Here is a 17897-nt window from a genome sequence, read left to right on the forward strand (position 1 = left end):
AAATAATATATAAATAACCATATAAACAACATTTTAGATTCCTCTGAAAAGGGTATCTCAAATTGGTCTATGACCAATTGAATGGTTCGCCGGTTATTCAAGGTACGGTAATTCAAATTGAAATTGAATACCTAGCGTCTTTTTTGACAAGTCTCTCCCATCAATATTTTTCCCTAATTCACTTTTTGGTATTTTAAAAAAATATTGATTTAAAGTTATAAATAATAGTCTTCCTTTTGAAATCTTAGATTAAGATAATTATCACTATGATTAAAAAATCAAATTTTTATTTTCAATTTTAATTATTTTTCCATCTTGCTATAAGCATTTATATGCATTACATACTGTTCCTCAACATTACATAAATATGGAAATATTTTCCTCCAAATTTTAAAATTCAATTCTTAATTTATCTCCAAAATATATTTTATTAATATTTAATTAAAATACAATACTTATAGCATAATTTAATGCTAAATCTATAAATTTTTTTTCTATATTTTTCATCATTCAGATTAATAACCCATTTTGTATCATCTAGTTCTATTTCGTAATCTGATTTTATATATTTTAAGCTAATCATATCAATTGGATATTAATTGATTTTCCAAAGATAAAATTTATAAAATTAATCATATTTTTAGAGTTTAAATATAAATGTATGCTTCTATTGCTATTTAATTGACTAATAATTCGGATTTGCATCTCTTATAATTGCTAAATATCGCCATTTTGATTTTATTCTTGAAAAATATACTTATTTCCTTGAACTTTTCAATAATAATTTATATCATTTAAGAACAGTCTTATTAAACAAATAAAAAAAGCATGAAAAAATTGCTTTCTGCAAATTGAATGAATTCTATGAATTATTTTTAGCGGATAACCACTTTTTTTTCAAAAGTCGTAATTCAATTTGTATCACTTTGAAATGAGATAATATCACCCATTTCAAATTCATATAATAGTATGATATCTTAATATCATTGATTATTAATTAATTAAATAGAAAAGCAAAATCTTGACAACGAAAATAAAAATCATTCAAAATTTTGTCAATGGAGTGATCACTGGAAAATATTGTTTTCATTAATGTTTTAATGTTCATTGATACAATCGTTTGCAATGTGGCTGCCGATTTAAATGGGTTCTATTTTGTCAATTCACTTCAAATTCCTATTCTTCATAAAGAAAAGTGACAAAATTATTTTCCTCAGGATAAAATGATAATAATGTATTCCAAAAATCATTTAAAGAGGATTGATCGTAAGCTTGTATTGCAATAATATCAATATATATAGCTTTCCATCTCTAGCATCATTTATTTCAAAATTATAGTTTAATCAATTTTGAACCTTTTATTATAGTTTAAAAGCTATTATCTCGGATCCTTTTGATGGCTAATATTCACGAAGGAGCATTTATTTAAAGTTAATCATATATAATAATGAAATCACCTGACGAAGGATAGTATGTAATTTCATTGAAATCAGAAAATATCATATTTCATTAATTCCTTCATTATTTTAATTTTTTCAGTAAATGTATAAAATTCCATAATGAGGATTCATTTTTAAGGAATCCTTCTTTTATATCATTGTATAGATGGTATAAGTGAATTACACTATTAAAAAAATATTCAAATAGTTTATAAATAATTATAAAAAAAAATAAAAATTACTTCTTCTCTGCATTATTTGCTGGTTGAGCATTATTAGCAGATGGTGGATTATTAGCTGGAGGAGGATTTGCTGCAGCTGCTTCTGCTTGTTTCTTTTCGAAGGCTGCTTTCCAAACAGCCAAGTTCGATTGTACTTGTTGAACATTTACTTCGAGAGGAGGGAAAGCCTGTGCAGTTGCCTGGTAAAGAGGCAAGCAAACGAATGTGTAGAAACCGATCTGTGACTTTGGTTTATCCAAGTGCTCTCTATCATTCAAATCAGAAGTGTATTGCATGCCAGAAGCCATTTCCAAATCACCTTGTCTGAAGAATTCTTCGCACAAAACATCGCACCATCTATCAGCAAGTTCGAATGGTCTTGACACGTTGGAAATATCTGCTGTCTTAAGGAGCAATTTCATCATTCTCAATCTGATATCTGGCTGTGTCTTATCCCATTTTCCTTCATCGTTCAAAGCCTTGAATTCCTTCAATAACGTGAAGTGTTTAGACATATCTGTAGCCAATATCAATTCGATGATTGTTGTCCACATGAATTTGAAATCTTGTGACTTCAATTTCGCGAACAAATTCGTTTCTTCTTTAGAAATAATTCCAATGGCAACTTCGCAATGATGAGTTTCCATGACTGACTGGTTCTTGAACAAAATACCTAAAGGAGTTTCTGCTTTTTCATTGAAGACGTTTGTGAAACCATCGTGATTTGCATCATGGCACAAAGCGGCAACAATCAAAGCGAACAATTCCATGTTCGACAAAATTTTTTCTGCGCCACTCAAAATGATTTCGTAAGTTACAAACTGAGTAACATCGCAAGCATGTCTCCAATTGTGGTAAGGAACTTTGTTGTATGTATCTCTTAGTTCGCAGAGGAATCTGAAGAGTTTTTCGTTCGATATTCCGTAGTTTTCTTGGAATTTGAACCTTGCGAAAATTGCGAAAACTTCTTTGAAGAAACCAATTCCTGCCCATTTCGGAGCATCGAAACTTACAATCCAAAGCTTCGAAGACTCTTCAATAGGTAATTGGAGCTTGACAGGGATTTGGTTCGTCAGTTCTCTTTCATTGTCCGCTACCCATTCTTTGAGTTCGAACTCAATTGAACCGAGTTTCGCGATATCTTTCAATTCGGATCTTTCCAAAGAAACTGCTGCGAAAATTGCGAAACAATCGAGTAAACTCATGTCCTCGTTCATCATTCTTTGTATTGACATCAACAACATTACGCCAATGACTTCGCCTTCACTGTTTATCAATGGCAAACAGCAAATTTGTTCACAAATGGCCGAATCACTGCCGAATAAGACAGATCTTCTTACTCTACTTGCTTGGTTCTCGAGTTTGGCTGCGGCCTCGGTGTTTCCGAGCATCTCTTCAACGGCATTTTGAAGGTTTAATGATTGTAGTTTCTCAGCAATTTGGTCTGCAGTGTAAATCTTTGGTTGGCCAAGGTCAGCGACCTCTTTTGCGAACAATTCACCGTATTTGGCTGGTCCACCGACATGTACAAGTTCGATAATTGCTTTTTCTTTATCAACCCTGTACAATGTGGCTCCTGTTCCGTTAATTGCGGCCATTGCGTTAGTAAGAATATCCGTTAATGTGTTTCTGAGTGCATTGGACTGGTTTAATGATGTTGAAATGTCAACAAAGCTGCGAACTTGTCTGGCCAAGTTTAATGAAGCCTCATAAAGCTTCGCGTTATCAAGAGAAATACCGCAGAAGACGTTGAAGCCTATAAGAAGTCTAATATCCTCTTCATCAAAGATTCCATCGTTGCATTTGTTGATCATTTCTGTAACACCGATAATTTCACCTCTGTTGTTATAAATAGGTGTTGCCAAAATTGATTTTGTCCTGTATCCGGTTTTTGCATCGATGGAACGATCGAAATTGACGTCGTTGTAGGCATCTTGGATATTAATTGTTTCTCCAGTGGTTGCTGTCTTACCTGCGATACCGCTTGTGAGAGGAATTCTAATAGCATTGGCCAAACCACCATGGAAGAAGGTTTTCAGCTCTTTCTTGACTACATCAACCAAGAATAAACTGCATCTCTCGGCATTTAAGAGGGAACAGCTCTTTTCCATGATCATAGGTATTAGTTGGTCAATAACCAATATTCCTGAAAGAGCTTCAGCGACTTCCAACAAAGCATGTAGTCTTTCTTGGAAATTTTGTTTCTGGCTATCGACTTTTTCAGGGAGAAACGCCGATGAAACTGACTGGACAACGAACGATGAAATGGCGGTTAATTTGGCCGTATCGTTCGGTGTGAAATAAGGAGGAGAAGATCTTCCACGGCAAACAACGCACCAGACACGCTTAGTCTTCTCTACGAAAGGAACTCCGAGAAAGGCTTCAGGATAGAAGCCATCCGACGTTGGATTGTAATTTGCGTTATCACAGACGTTTCTTTCACTTACTGTGGAACATGTAGTGAGTACATAGCCTGCAATACCTGTTTTGGCTTCGGAAACAGGGATTTCTTCGGCTGATATCGTATCAAATTTTAAGAAAATATTCTTTCTGCGTCTGAAGAGCCAGATTTCAGCTTTTCTGCATCTCATGAGCTTTGTAACTGCTGCGCAAATGTTGTTGATTGTATTTTGCAATGATTCGATTTGAACACAAGAATATGAAGATTTTAAGATTTGTGGACTATCGAAAATGAAAGAACTGTAGTTAGTGAACTTCTTTGTGAGTTTTGTAGCGTTTTGCAAGTCTATTGTTGAGAAAGGATTCTCATTTCTCCTTGTTAATTGAATTACAGCGATTGGAGCGAAATCTCTTGACATAATTGGGATCATCATAACAGGGGAGTTTGGTGGTAAGACTTTTGTATCAACAGCTAAGACAAATGATGGATGTTGTGACTGGTTATGAACTGCTATTGGAACACGCGATCTTAGACCTGTTAATAAGAAGGATTGTGTAAGAGGAACTGTTACTGAAAATGTTGGTGAGTATAATGCATTGATATTTGGAAGGTATGTCCATAATATTGTTTGTGATGTATCAAAGACTTGATGCAATATGTCTTCTAGGACTGTATTCGGTGGTTTATCCTGTATGCCTTCCATAATTTCATCGAAAAGCTTTTCTATAGCGTTTTCGCCGTGTAATGATTTCTTTCCGCCTGATTTTACTGGATTTGATGTAGCTGCAGCTTCTTGAACTGATTGTACCTTGTGATTTTGCAAACTAGATAGGGATGATTGCCCGATTACTTGCTTAACCTTCCTATTCGAGCTCATCCCAAGATTTTAGTTTTGAGTTGAAGAAAAAAACGTGTTAAATTTTTTATAATTTTTTTATACAAATGAAATATTGAGGAACAACAAGAAAGATATAAATTACCCAAATTCATAAAAATATTGGGTGTTTATGCTTGTCAAAATTTGGAAATCAATAGCTTTATTGTATTCAACTGACAATATGATTAATTGATCATACTTTTGGATTGTTTGTTATTTATGATGTTGTTTTCTCTATAACTAGTATAAAATATGAACTCTTATAATTTATTTGTATTATTGACTTAAATTACATCTTCACAATAATATAAAAAGGCATAAAGCATATCTTATTAGAGTGTTTTTGCATTGAAATGAAATGAATAAAAATATATCCTTATTTTGAGGGTTTTTGAAAAAAACAATAGACAACAATAAAATTTTTGAAAGCAAATATTTAGTATAGTTACAAAAAAAAACAAAATATTAATGTTATATCGAAGATATTTTTGATGAAATATGATTTAAAACATAATATCAGTAGTATACATTTTCTGTTAATAGTAAAGTGGTTTTCTGTTTGAAATTGAAAGAAATAACATAATATAATCTATAAATTCATAAATAATGTCGAAAACTTATATGAATAACTCTATATATAGTATCTGATGATAGATTAATGATGATTTGGAATGAAAGCGCTGATGGACATTTGTTTCTGAGATTGTTGTTTGTATGATGGTTTTGGCATTACTCCTGGTACTTCTGGAGCTATTGGTTTCTTAATGTATTGACTTGGAGGTGCTGTTGAAAAAGCTGGATCCGGACCAATGTGATTTTCGATTGGTTTTGGATCACTTTTGAATTTAAATGGCTGATATTCATCATAGCTTTGTGCTTCAAGAGGGAACATAATAAAATCATCAACTTTCTCTAGTGATGGGTAATTTTTGAAGTGTTCGTACAATCTTTGAACCCAAAGATCAGTTGATCTGGATGCAATATCAAGTATTTTCTTGTATCCATTCGATATATTACTAAATTGTTCGTCGTTTAAGAATAATGCTGTTTGAAGATAAGAACATTGGATTTTTGATGGGAAAGAATCAAAATCTCTGATTATATCGACAAATAACTCTGGCGTTAATCTATGCGCTACTTCTTCAATACCATTTGACTCTGAAAACAGCTTATTTAGTTGCTCAATTTCCATTTGTCACTTTTTGGTAAATCTCAACTCTTCAAATTGTTCAAAATTATAAAGAAATTAATGACAAACTAGATGATTTATCTCGATTTCATTAGCCAATTTTCCTAAAATTTTTAATTTTTGGAGAAATGTGGAAACATCTCAATAAACGCATGCATTTTTGATTGATTTACTGTTAAAAATATACCCAATTAAGATATTTATGCCAAGTTACATGATTAATTCAATACAGTTTTATCATTTGAATCAAATAATGTTATTGAAACAAAATTCACACTCTAATTTTGATTAAATGATTTGGTATTTAGTTTGATATCATATCATTGAAGAAAATTACTCTGATTCATATAATATCAAATTTGAAATGATGAAATCTCATTTCACAACCAAATGTATTATGCAATGATGTTTTATATCAGTTGTTTTTGTTTAAGAAAAAAGTTTTTTGTTTGCAAATTAAATAAAATTCAATAAATGCTATAAAATCTTTATTTGTTGTTTTTAACCTTACCATTGAGTGTATTGCGGAGCCAGTCCTTTGGTGTCTTTTCATTTGGCTTACCATTCTTCTCGAGCTTTCCTTCAGCGATGAGTTTCTTCTTCTCGAGAGCAACAGGACCCTTACCCCAGCTCTTGACGTATGTGCCTCTATCCATAATAACACGCTTGAGTGTAGCAGCTACATCCTTCTGATTGACGGACATCTGTTGAGCTGTCATTGTAGCGATGGCGAGAGCGATAGCCTCACCCTTAGCTGTAATGACGACAACTTGGTCGCCTGTTTCGATTGTATTATCGAATCTCATGATACCTGGGATATAAATTGGAGCGCCATGGCAGATAGCGTCAATAGCAGAATCCTTGACGACAATACGCTTCATATTCCTAAGCATCCATTCGAGTGGGCGGATAACACGTCTCAAGTACTTCTCGTTGCCTTCCTTGTCATAAAGGTACTTAGCATCGAGGACATCGTGCATTGTGACGAGACCGCATGTTTCTGTTGTAAAGCCGGAACGTGTTCTACGAAGTTCGGCCATTTCACCACCAACACCAAGATAAAGACCAAGGTGCTCGCAGAGTGTACGGATATATGTACCAGCTTCGCAGGCAACGCGCATAACAGCTAGCTTCTGTTCATCATCGTATTCGATTAATTCATTTGAATAAACTTGGCGGACACGAAGTTGCTTCTTAACGGCTGAGATAGCTGGTGGGCACTGATAAAGCTTTCCAGTGAGGAACTTGATGGCCTCTTCGAGTTTTTCTCTTGGAACTGTTTCGAATAAACGAAGAACAGCGACGTATTCCTTACCAGCATTTTGTTGAGACTTGCCAATGCATGTTGCGTTCTCAATGCAAATGATAAGGCAGCCTGTAACCTTTGGATCGAGAGTGCCGGAATGTCCTGTCTTTGCAACGCCAAGGATTCTCTTTACCCATGAAACAATTTCGTGTGATGATGGATTTGATGGCTTATCAAGATTGATAACACCATATTTCATGTAATCTTTTAATGGACGCTTTAATGGTGAATGTCCGCATGGTAATGGTGTATATAAGCCATCTCTGCATACAAGGTTGCTGTAACCTTTAAGGAGAAGTGGCCATTTAGATGTATCTATTGTAGATGTCTCGTTCGAAGGTGCAATTGCGTCGCTCATTGACCTTTTGAATGACTGGAGCAGGACCAATCTCTATCGTCAAGAACACAATGAGATTTTACAAGATCTAATGCATTATTTGGTATGTATTCATGATGTTAATTTTAAATTATTCTTCTAGTTTTGATTTATCCACAATCTTGATTTGATGAAATCTTGTGTCTCGATTCCAAAGTAATATTAGTTATTATTTTATATAGTTTATGCGCTTTTTATATAGGGATTTTAAAAAAGTTCGCAAAATGGCGAATTGCGCCACTTCTAATTTTTTGGCGAATTTGCCATTTTTCAATTTCCAAACCATATAAAAGGGTCTGTTATTTTTATTTTGTGGAATTCTCGTTTTTTATTAATAAAGGGTCTTACATTTTTATTGTGTGATAATCTTCATGATTTTAAGATAGGGTCTATTATTTTTATTTTGGGATTATCGTTTTCCTCTCAATTTTACTTTACAAAATGGCGAATTCGCAAAATGGCGATCGCCAAATGGCGAATTCGCAATTTGGCGAAGACGTTAAGGCCAATATTATGTTTCCATTTTTCTTATCAATTTGCAAAATATATTTGATGAATATATATATTATGACAATAAAGTTCATATTTGTTCACGATTAAAAAATATTATTTTTTTTGGTTTTGCATTTCATTATGCTGATTGCAAAATTAGCTTTTCTTGATGTTAGTTTGATTAAATCATAACAATTTATTCTCATACTAACTAATCAGAATAATTTTGAATTCAAAAATAAGAACTTTATGATTAAGTTCGTTATAAATTATTACTCATAACATAAACAGTTTTTATGTGCGCTTTAAGAAATGGCATGGTTTTAATTTGAAAAATTTGAATGAAATAAATTGTTGCCTTTTCCGCACACTAATACTTAATATTATTAATATTATTTGGAATCTCTTCCTTTATGATATTGTGAAGGAATTTATCTAAAATTAGATAATATTTGCAAATATTTAGGTTTTTCTCAATTACTCAGCATTTCTAATAATAGGATTTACTTGTGTAAAAAGATAATTGAAAAGAAGAAGAAATTATTCAATATAATGAGATAAATAAAAGATATTATCGAGATTATCTAAAAAACACGAGAAGTCATTACAGTATTTGCATGGTACTGTATTAATATATTTGAAGTTATATGATAAGTTTCCAAAAACAAGTATTGACGCCTTGAATCTGTCAATTATTCACTTAAATTCAAAATGGTTATCATGAGCATCATGACTATACGAAATAAAGTTATAAACATACTGTAACTATTTGACATATGCAAAAATTATCAATGATTATAGCGAGATTCAGTATAAATTATGTCACTTTTTGAGTTCGCCGAATTCGAAAAAATCAGGCTGAGTTAGCGAATTTTCAGCAATTCGCCATTTGGCGAAACCGTTTTTAAATCCCTATTTTATATTCCAACAAACATAAAAACATGATAATTCTAAAATCAATTTCAAAATTTCTTCACCTGAGTACATTATAACCTCCTTAAAGCATAAATTTTCTTGTATATGGAATTTTATGCTGATCTTATTATTGATGTTAGTTCTATCAATAAAAGATTGAAATTCGATAAAATATCATGAAATCACTATTCAAAATCTGTAATAATTTCTTCATGATGTTGTTATGTAATTCGATTTTTTAAAGAAATATAACAAAAAATCAATTTTAAAACTGATATTTTCTTAAAGGATAGTTTTATTATAAAAATACAAACATGTAAAGTGGGTGATAGCTATTCTAGATCACATGAATCAATAAACAGCTCAAGATAATCAATCAAATTTTCATCAAATTGATATCCTGATTCTTTTCTTTCTTTATATAGAATGGCAAATGATTTAACAATGTCAACAAGATAATCATCGCCATTGGTTAACAATTCCCCTAAATATTCTATAAAATTTTGATTTTCAAACATTTTGAAAATTTCTGAAGTTGCTGATTGAGCAGCGATCAACAGACATCTAACTATTTGCTTTGTCGTTGAGAAATTTTCTATTTGTATGAGAGAAAACAGTTTTTCAAGAATTCCTGATTCATATGCTTCAGAAATTGTCATTTCATCATTTTGGAAGCAATTAAATAAAGCGATAATTGTGTTTAACCTAACAATATCACTCTCATCTTCAAGAAACGAAGAGAAACTGCTCAAAGGTATTAATTCTTTTATTGAATGCTGAAGTGATGAAATTGGACATCCGTAACAGTTACTAAATATAACAAGGATGTGTCCTTTTGATATAGGATTCGTATTTGGGAATAAATTTAACAATTTTTGAACGTATTTTGAGGTGATAAAGCTTGATGTCCGGTTTACATCACTTGTAAAGTAGTTTAAACTCTGTGTACAGTCGTTTTGGACATTTTCGTCTGAACAAAAATCTAAAATTTCAAAAATTTTCTTAACTATTCTTGAAAGCTTATCTCCTGGCATTACCTGAGAGTCACTTAGTAAATATTTGAGAGTTGATGCATAATATTTAAGGTTTTCAAGCGATAATATTTGAGGATTTGTATCAATGATAGTTTCAAGCAATGGATTAAGAGAAATGTATTGTTTAATAGCTAGAGATTGTTCAAATAGCTTTGATAAGAGCATATAGAATTTAATATCAGTATTAAGATTTTGAGAGAGCGAGAAAAGATAATCATATGCTGCTTTTCTAAAATCTGTCATATCAGAATCATCATGAGCATAAAAAAGTTTGACAAGAATATGTTTTGCATAGTCTTGAACGTAATGCTGTTGATTTTCTGAAAAAATTAGTAAATAATCAATTAATTGTGGTATATAATTTATAAACACATCAAGATTATTGATGTCATTTGAAAAATCAAAGAGTCCTTGAAGAATTATATCAAAATAATCTGATTCAAATGCCTGAAATACTGTTTGTGGATCATTCCAATTAATAACTATTTCATCCGGCCCATATTGTCTTGGTTTGAATTGATTGTTTTCTTGACGATGAAATAGAAGATTTTCCAACTGAATTATATTCATTCAGTTTCAATAGAATTAATTGTTTATAGTCTTTTAATGATTATTTTTAATAGAGATATTGCTAAAAATACATAATCTTATTGTGAAAAGATGCTTATCAAGAATTTAGATATGGTTCTGATGCAGATAGCTTCTCATGCAGAAAGCAAAGCTTAGAATATCATTTAGAAGCAATCAGAAAGAAAATTAGATTTCAAAAAAAGATCTTCAAATGTGATTATGATGCGAAAAGTATGTAAAATATATACGTTGTCTAAGAGAATTCTTATTTTTAGTGTCATCATTGATCAATGATAAAAGAGCTGAAGAAGTGAAGGAGAAAGGTGACTTTATATTGAATTTTTATCCAGTATCAAATGTCCTACGCTGAAACTCTTGCAGCAAAACTCCTCGATGCACAAAATAAAGTCAGAACTAACCCATTAGAGGCTCTTCAGAGTGTTTTAGAGGAAATGCCAGTTCGTGAAAAGAAGGCAAATCCGGAAGGCAAGAAAGGCGTGGAAGGCGCTAAGTTATTCAAGGATGCCAAGGACGCCGCTGCCAAGAGCGTTCTTACAATTGTCACATCAATCGAGAAAAGCAAACTTGCCGCCACAATCAAAGGTCTTACAGATGAAGAACGTGATACACTTATGAAATTTGTTTACCGCGGCTTCCAAGAAGAATACGATCACATGTACCTTCTTACGATCCATGAAGAAATCTGCAAGGTCTCTAATCTTGGTCCTATCATCCGCTCTATCCACACTCGCCTTGAAGTTTAAAGTGGTTACTTTAAAAGATTATAAAACTTTGATTTTTAATCGTGATACGAAAATATTCTAAATATGAAACTGACATCTTTTTTAATTTTTTCATTTTTTGAAAAATTTGAAGTTCTTCTATTAACTTTCATTATCTGTCATCAACACATATTCCACTCTGCTCACTTTCCAGCATTTTTATTTCTGCCACTCGCAAGTTATCAAAATTCGAAGAATGAAATCACTTATTCAGAACTTAACCAGTAGGATGACTGAGCTTAAATAATTCAAACTAAGCGACAGATATTATATCTTAAGCGAAAAATAATACTTGAGAAATAAAATTTCCTTTTCATTCATGTTCAGATTGATTCGAACAAATATCAAATTGCTTCTAGATTATGTGATAATTATGTGCGCCATGTGATCAACAAAGCCCCTTACGTCAAATTAGAAAACATCATCTCTGCAAAGTGAAAAAATAAGTAAAATATGCCACAGTAGTTGAATGTGACCAAGCACCATACACTGCTGGAGAAAGTACTAAATCAGATGTAAGTTTATTTCATTGCCAAACCAACAGTGGATCATTATTCGCAAGAGATATTTAGTGAAATTATTTCTCGCATTTTTTGTCAAAAATTTTCTATGAATGAAGACGATTTTAACGAGCTGTCGAGTCGTTTTATAATCAATACCAGCTGGTTCAAGGATATTCTGAAAGAGAAAGAGCTTGCGAAAAGACAAGAATTAGTATATAACAATAGATTTGATATTTCGATTTCAATAACGAACGCACAATACTATTACTATGATATGCTAGCCAAAAACGTTGACAATAAGCAAAAGAGTCAGTATTGGAAGGATTTTCCCAGTAAATTATTCAAAAATTTCCCGACATTATTATCATATTTAGATATGAACATGTTTCACTGGGAATGGAGTGTTGATGTTGCTGGAGTCATCATTTTTGATAAGAAAATGGAAAAAGTACTTGTTTTAAAGACATATCAAAATAATTATACTTTTCCAAAAGGTAAACACCAACAAGGTCTTGAACCTGTCGATTGTGCAATTCAAGAATGCTTCGAAGAAACAGATATTGATGCATCAAAATGGATACAAAAGGACAGATTTTACGAAGGAATTTCATTATTAAGTAAATACAGATATTATGCAGCATTCTCTGACTTAGACGATTCTACAGTAGCCCATCCACATTTTCGCTGGGAAATACAAAGTACACATTGGATACCTATAAACGAAGTACATCAGAGCTTAGAATATCCAACGGATCAAGATTTTTATGACTGGATTGCTCAAAAATGTCCTCCAAGATAACAAGAATCTTCAATTTGAAAAAATCAAAAAATTATTCTCCTTTTTAGAGCTTCTTTGAACATATCTCTAATGAACTATCGACAATTGTAAAGAATTATCCGATTAATACTTAATTATATTACTTATGTCGTAATATTTGTTGAATATTCCGTAACATTACAAATTTCATATGAAAAACTAATAGAAAATGTATTTAGAAGCAAACTATGTACCAGATGCAAATAAATGCGTGTTTTAGTGACAAAAGCAAACTAAAGAAACAAAATTAAATCAAAATTACGTTAATATACCTCAAACCATGTGATATAAATAAACATTTCTTGTAAATTATATATGACTCCCTGTTTTTGAAAATATTATTTTCTAAATAGAAGTGGCTTATGAATGTGAGAGTGGAACTTGCTTTTTCATATGGAATTATAGCCATTGTTAAGATCTGTGGAATAGATATCCACAATTGTTATAATATTGAAAAAATATTATGTGAAAACTAAGTTTTACTAAAATAAATCATAAATATAGATAATATTAAATTATTTGCATTATTTGATTTCTTCATAACTTGAGGAAATGCCATTCAAAATTAAATTTCAGGAAAAGAAATTCCAAAAATATTTTGGATTTCAAATTTTCAAAATCAAAAATGTTGGATTTCTCTCCATTTTCTTAATTTTGAATTTTTTTTTGAAATCTATGTGAGCCTAATATTATACAAAATGCTTATTCTAAGATTGTTTAGGTCATTTCAAGCCCCATTTCGCCTATATTAAAATATTATCAAAATTAATAAGAAGAGATGACATTATTGTCAAAAGCAATAGCACACCTCATCAAATACATCAATTAATTCAATCGAAATTAAGTCTATCAAATTTTACAACGTTTTATTTGTTAAATATCCAATTACAGTTGAAAATATATCAATAAGATCCATACGCAATAAAACTACAAACAAAACTATTTGCATTTATTATACATTTTTAATCCAAATTCCCTTTATTCACCTTATCATTTACATGATATTACAAAACCCTAGGAATTCAAACAATGCTTTACTTTAGATGAAGTATCTAAAGGATTGCATTACAATTCTCACTTAAATTACTTCAGTTAAATTCAATATTTATTTTCTTCTTGGAGTTCAAATATTACACAAAAATAAAAAGAATTATTAAATGAATGGTGTTTTTATTCTTACAAATTTGAGTAATAAATCTTACTGGTTCTTTGGCATCTTCCATTCGAGGTGCATGTTGTTAAGTGGCTGAAGACCACGTGTAGCACGGAGGATGTTCTCCATGCAAGCACGCTGCTGGAAGAGTGAGTTGATGACTGGTGTGCCTGTTGGTGTTCTTGGAGCCTTGAGGAGGAAGGAAAGAACGGAGTAGACAGCGTTCATGTGGTGGAAGTCCTTCATTGTCTCATCCTTGAGCTGGACACGTGTGAAGAGTTCCATAAGGATGATGAGGTCGAGCATCAATGGAGCAGCAAGAAGGGAATCTTCGCATGTGTTGTGGACGGAGATGATGTTCTTGCCACCGCAGAAGATGTCAGAGTCGTATTCATCGAGAGCACGCTTTGAGTCGCCAACAGATGGGACGTACTTGATGACAACAACGTGATCTGGGTGCTCGCCGTTTGGATAGAGGATTGGGTTGTAGCCAACCATATCATCGATGACGGAGGACTTTGAGATCTGCTTTGAGCGGAAGCACTTCTCGAAATCGAGGTTGAGGCCATCGTTGTTACCAAGGTGGTTATAGGAAACAACAGCTGTTAACTTGAGGCCTGATGAGATGAGGAAGTCAGCCATGACTGATTTGAATTTTGTCTGGCCTGTCTTGAAGTCATCACCCATGATGGCGACATCTTCGCGTTCAGCGAGCTGGATAAGTCCTGGAACGAATGTGTTCTGTGGAGAACCATTGATGTATGGGATGTGTTCGAGGATAGCAGCTGTAGCGTAGATTGTTGATGGAGAAATTTCTGGGTCGTTGTTCTTGATGGCCTGAAGGAGCTGTTCTGGTGTCATGTGGACGCCTTCCTTGACTTCGCAGTATCTCTCTGTGTTGGCTGTCCAGAGGATGATGAGCTTCTCGAGCTTGTTCTGCTCCTTGAAGTCTCTCATCTGCTTACGGACTGTCTCGAGCTGTTCCCACTTGTTGTCTGGGATAACGTTGTCAGCACGATCCTTCTGGTTTGGAGCAACGAAGTTGAGGTCGAAGACAGCTGGGAGTGGGTGCATCTTCTCGAGCTCGTCCTTGAGTTGGATGAGCATGGCTGGTTCCATGACATGGGCACGGCGAGCGGACTCGTAGATGTTAAGCTTGGAGATATCCCAGCCGCCGATGACTAAGTCGTTTGGATTGACCATTGGGAGTAAAGCCTTGAATGGAGCAACATATGTTGTGCCCTTTTCATCTTGGCCAAGGTATGTTGTAGCGCATTGTGTGAGGGAGCCATGGTAGTTAGCCTTAACTTCTCCGCGCTTTGTATCCCAAACAAGACCGTGCTTGTTAGCGTAAACACCGGATGTGAGTGTTGTACCGTTGTTGCCACCCCAGCCAATGAGCATGACACCGGTCTTTGGAACATGTAAATCTGTCTTGAACTCGAACTTCTTTGTTTCTGGGACAATCTTGATGCCATCAGCGCCAGCAACGACGTGAGATGTATGGTAGTCATAGTGAGAAATCATTTCCTCACCCTTGATGGTAACATTAGGTGCGTCAACAGAGAACTCGTTAGCGAGCATTCTTGAGAAATGAAGTAACCATTTTCAATCCGAATTTTTACGATATTCAAATCAATTTGTGAGTGTTAAGACGGTTTTCCGCTCAGTTTGCGATCATTAATGATTACCTCTAAATTCATGTATCTATCTATTTTTAAAGCGAAAATTTTGATATTGTCTAAAGGTTAGAAATTGAATTAAAAATAAGATAGAGTTTTTGAAACTTGTCGATAATTCTAATTACACCTCATTGAGGTATACAAATATATTAATTGATCTTAATTGATAGCAATTAACGTTGCTAATTGAAATTTTTCGGTATGCTTATAATAATCGATTTAATTCAGGGATTTTATAATTCTCATTTTTCAAAAATTTCGCAGATCACTTCAAATAAAAGAGAGACCAGACATATTGAATGCAACTATTGATGATGTATTTCCTATTTTATTAAACTAGATACCCTTATCCTGAGGATCTTAACCATTTTGATCGACGAAAAACAATTCAATTTATCAAATAAAGCTACCGTCAACAATATATACGAATAAACAATTATACATTAGCTTTTATAGCATTATTCTTTTGGAAATATCATAATTTGACCACTAATTTCAAAAAATTACAGGTATCTTCAAAATCCTGCGAAATGATCGGAACTCAAATTGCACATTTGAATTCTTTACTAAATCTATCTGTTTTTTTAGTTAAAAATTAATAACATGATATTGAATCAGTATAATGATGCAGATTTACAAAGAATTGCAAAGTTTTGCATCAGAGGAAACTTTTTATTTTCTTTACTATTTAAGAATAAACTGAAATTTTGAAGCTACTAACTAATAATAAAAATAAATTTTATATAACATAGAAATTTTTTAATATATATATATTATTTTAGAACTATAACAAATATTTTTAATATCTTCTTCTATCCTGTGGCGGCCAATTCCTTGGCGGCATATCTCTCATATCTCTTGGAGGCATTGGAGGTGGAGGAGGCCCACGCATATAAGGATCTCTTGGATCGTAAGGAGGCGGTGGTCCGCGCATGTAAGGATCCCTTCCATATGGCGGCGGTGGTGGTGGAGGATGTGGTCGAGACATATATGGGTCTCTGAGGTCGTATGGCGGCATTGGTTGATGTGGGCGATATTCTGGCATGCCAGAAGGTGGTGGTGGCGGTGGAGGAGGAAGTGGAGGTGGCATTTGTTGAGGCATATCTCTGATTTGTGGAGTAATTTGTTGAGAAGCTGGTAAATCTCGAATTAAAATCGGTGGTTTTTGAGGTTGTTGAGGTACATCGCGTGCTATTGGTATTCTAATGAGTGGTTTGTTATCTGGCTTATCTAATTGTTCATTCTTATTATCAGGGCCTGGACGATTAATTGTCTGTATGATTGGTATATTACGTGGACGTATTTCAATGGTGTTATTTGGTTGAATTTGTGGCCGAATGTCAATTCTTGGTTCAATAGTCGGACGTTGTGCAGCAGATATTGGAGGAGGTAGTCTCTGATCGAATGCTGGTGGCATATTAGGTCTGGCTGCCATGATTGGCGGTGGACCTGAAATTCTTGAATCGATTGGAGGAGGAAGCACAGGCGGAGGTAATGGAGGTGTTATAGAAGGTGGTGGCAATATTTCTAGAGGAGTTGATGGTGGACGAAGGATTTCTGATTTATTATTTGAAGATTCTGGCTCACCTTGGTCGGCATTAAGCTCAAGGAAGGACTTCTTTTCTTTCTCTAATGATCCCGAGAAGTAAAATGGTACGATATTTTCTAAGAAATCTTGTGGATGTAAAGGAATCTGAACTCTGTCATCTTCAAACAAGAACGGTGCTCTTTGACCATCAAGAGCTTCAGCAACAGGGGATTTGTTCTTTGCAAATGATGGAAAAGAATCCAAAATTTCGACTTCGACTCCTTCTCCAAGATCTGGGGATTTTTCGACCTTTCTCGCAATTTTGATTAGTTCGTACTTGGATTTAATGTTGCAATATACAGTTTTAGAGGAATCTTTATTTGATACTTTTGGAATTATGGAAACAGTACCCACACGTGCGTATTTACCTAGAAAATCATGTACATCACTTGTTTTCACCCACCATGGGCATCCTTTTATTTCCAATACTGCTGAATTTACACTTTTCTTATCAGCAGACATGAAAATAAAAAATTGCTTTCTTATGAAATTGAGAAAATACAATGAATATAGCATTAACCTTCTGGAAAACATTATTTTTGCAAGAAAGCT

At 33.4% G+C, this 17897-nt stretch overlaps 8 protein-coding genes across 8 annotated transcripts; 2 read left to right on the top strand and 6 right to left on the bottom strand.

The window, feature by feature from the left end:
* Positions 1-1654: 1654 nt before the first annotated feature.
* Positions 1655-4972, bottom strand: TVAGG3_0227230 (cyclic nucleotide phosphodiesterase family; the record flags this gene model as incomplete). The annotated part of the gene is made up of 1 exon (XM_001313290.1): positions 1678-4938. The coding sequence occupies one exon, from the start codon at positions 4936-4938 to the stop codon at positions 1678-1680; it is 3261 nt and encodes a 1086-aa protein (XP_001313291.1).
* A 51-nt stretch (positions 4973-5023) lies between these two features.
* TVAGG3_0227240 (uncharacterized protein) lies at positions 5024-6130 on the bottom strand (the record flags this gene model as incomplete). The annotated part of the gene is made up of 1 exon (XM_001313291.1): positions 5594-6130. The coding sequence occupies one exon, from the start codon at positions 6128-6130 to the stop codon at positions 5594-5596; it is 537 nt and encodes a 178-aa protein (XP_001313292.1).
* A 447-nt stretch (positions 6131-6577) lies between these two features.
* TVAGG3_0227250 (mRNA pseudouridine synthase/centromere/microtubule binding protein CBF5 family) lies at positions 6578-7886 on the bottom strand (the record flags this gene model as incomplete). The annotated part of the gene is made up of 1 exon (XM_001313292.2): positions 6616-7791. One exon carries the CDS (start codon positions 7789-7791, stop codon positions 6616-6618), a length of 1176 nt encoding a protein of 391 aa, XP_001313293.1.
* A 1622-nt stretch (positions 7887-9508) lies between these two features.
* On the bottom strand, positions 9509-10846 carry TVAGG3_0227260 (armadillo (ARM) repeat-containing protein family; the record flags this gene model as incomplete). The annotated part of the gene is made up of 1 exon (XM_001313293.1): positions 9549-10820. The coding sequence occupies one exon, from the start codon at positions 10818-10820 to the stop codon at positions 9549-9551; it is 1272 nt and encodes a 423-aa protein (XP_001313294.1).
* A 302-nt stretch (positions 10847-11148) lies between these two features.
* TVAGG3_0227270 (Arp2/3 complex-mediated actin nucleation) lies at positions 11149-11658 on the top strand (the record flags this gene model as incomplete). Its single annotated transcript, XM_001313294.2, has 1 exon — positions 11177-11584. The coding sequence occupies one exon, from the start codon at positions 11177-11179 to the stop codon at positions 11582-11584; it is 408 nt and encodes a 135-aa protein (XP_001313295.1).
* Positions 11659-12211: 553 nt separating this feature from the next.
* On the top strand, positions 12212-12904 carry TVAGG3_0227280 (M7GPPPN-mRNA hydrolase family; the record flags this gene model as incomplete). Its single annotated transcript, XM_001313295.1, has 1 exon — positions 12212-12904. One exon carries the CDS (start codon positions 12212-12214, stop codon positions 12902-12904), a length of 693 nt encoding a protein of 230 aa, XP_001313296.1.
* A 651-nt stretch (positions 12905-13555) lies between these two features.
* On the bottom strand, positions 13556-15905 carry TVAGG3_0227290 (inositol-3-phosphate synthase protein; the record flags this gene model as incomplete). Its single annotated transcript, XM_001313296.2, has 1 exon — positions 14121-15659. One exon carries the CDS (start codon positions 15657-15659, stop codon positions 14121-14123), a length of 1539 nt encoding a protein of 512 aa, XP_001313297.1.
* Positions 15906-16552: 647 nt separating this feature from the next.
* Positions 16553-17807, bottom strand: TVAGG3_0227300 (uncharacterized protein; the record flags this gene model as incomplete). Its single annotated transcript, XM_001313297.1, has 1 exon — positions 16557-17807. One exon carries the CDS (start codon positions 17805-17807, stop codon positions 16557-16559), a length of 1251 nt encoding a protein of 416 aa, XP_001313298.1.
* Between the last annotated feature and the right edge of the window lie 90 nt (positions 17808-17897).

This window comes from Trichomonas vaginalis, chromosome IV (genome assembly GCF_026262505.1).
Source record: "Trichomonas vaginalis G3 chromosome IV, whole genome shotgun sequence".
NCBI lineage: Eukaryota > Parabasalia > Trichomonadida > Trichomonadidae > Trichomonas > Trichomonas vaginalis.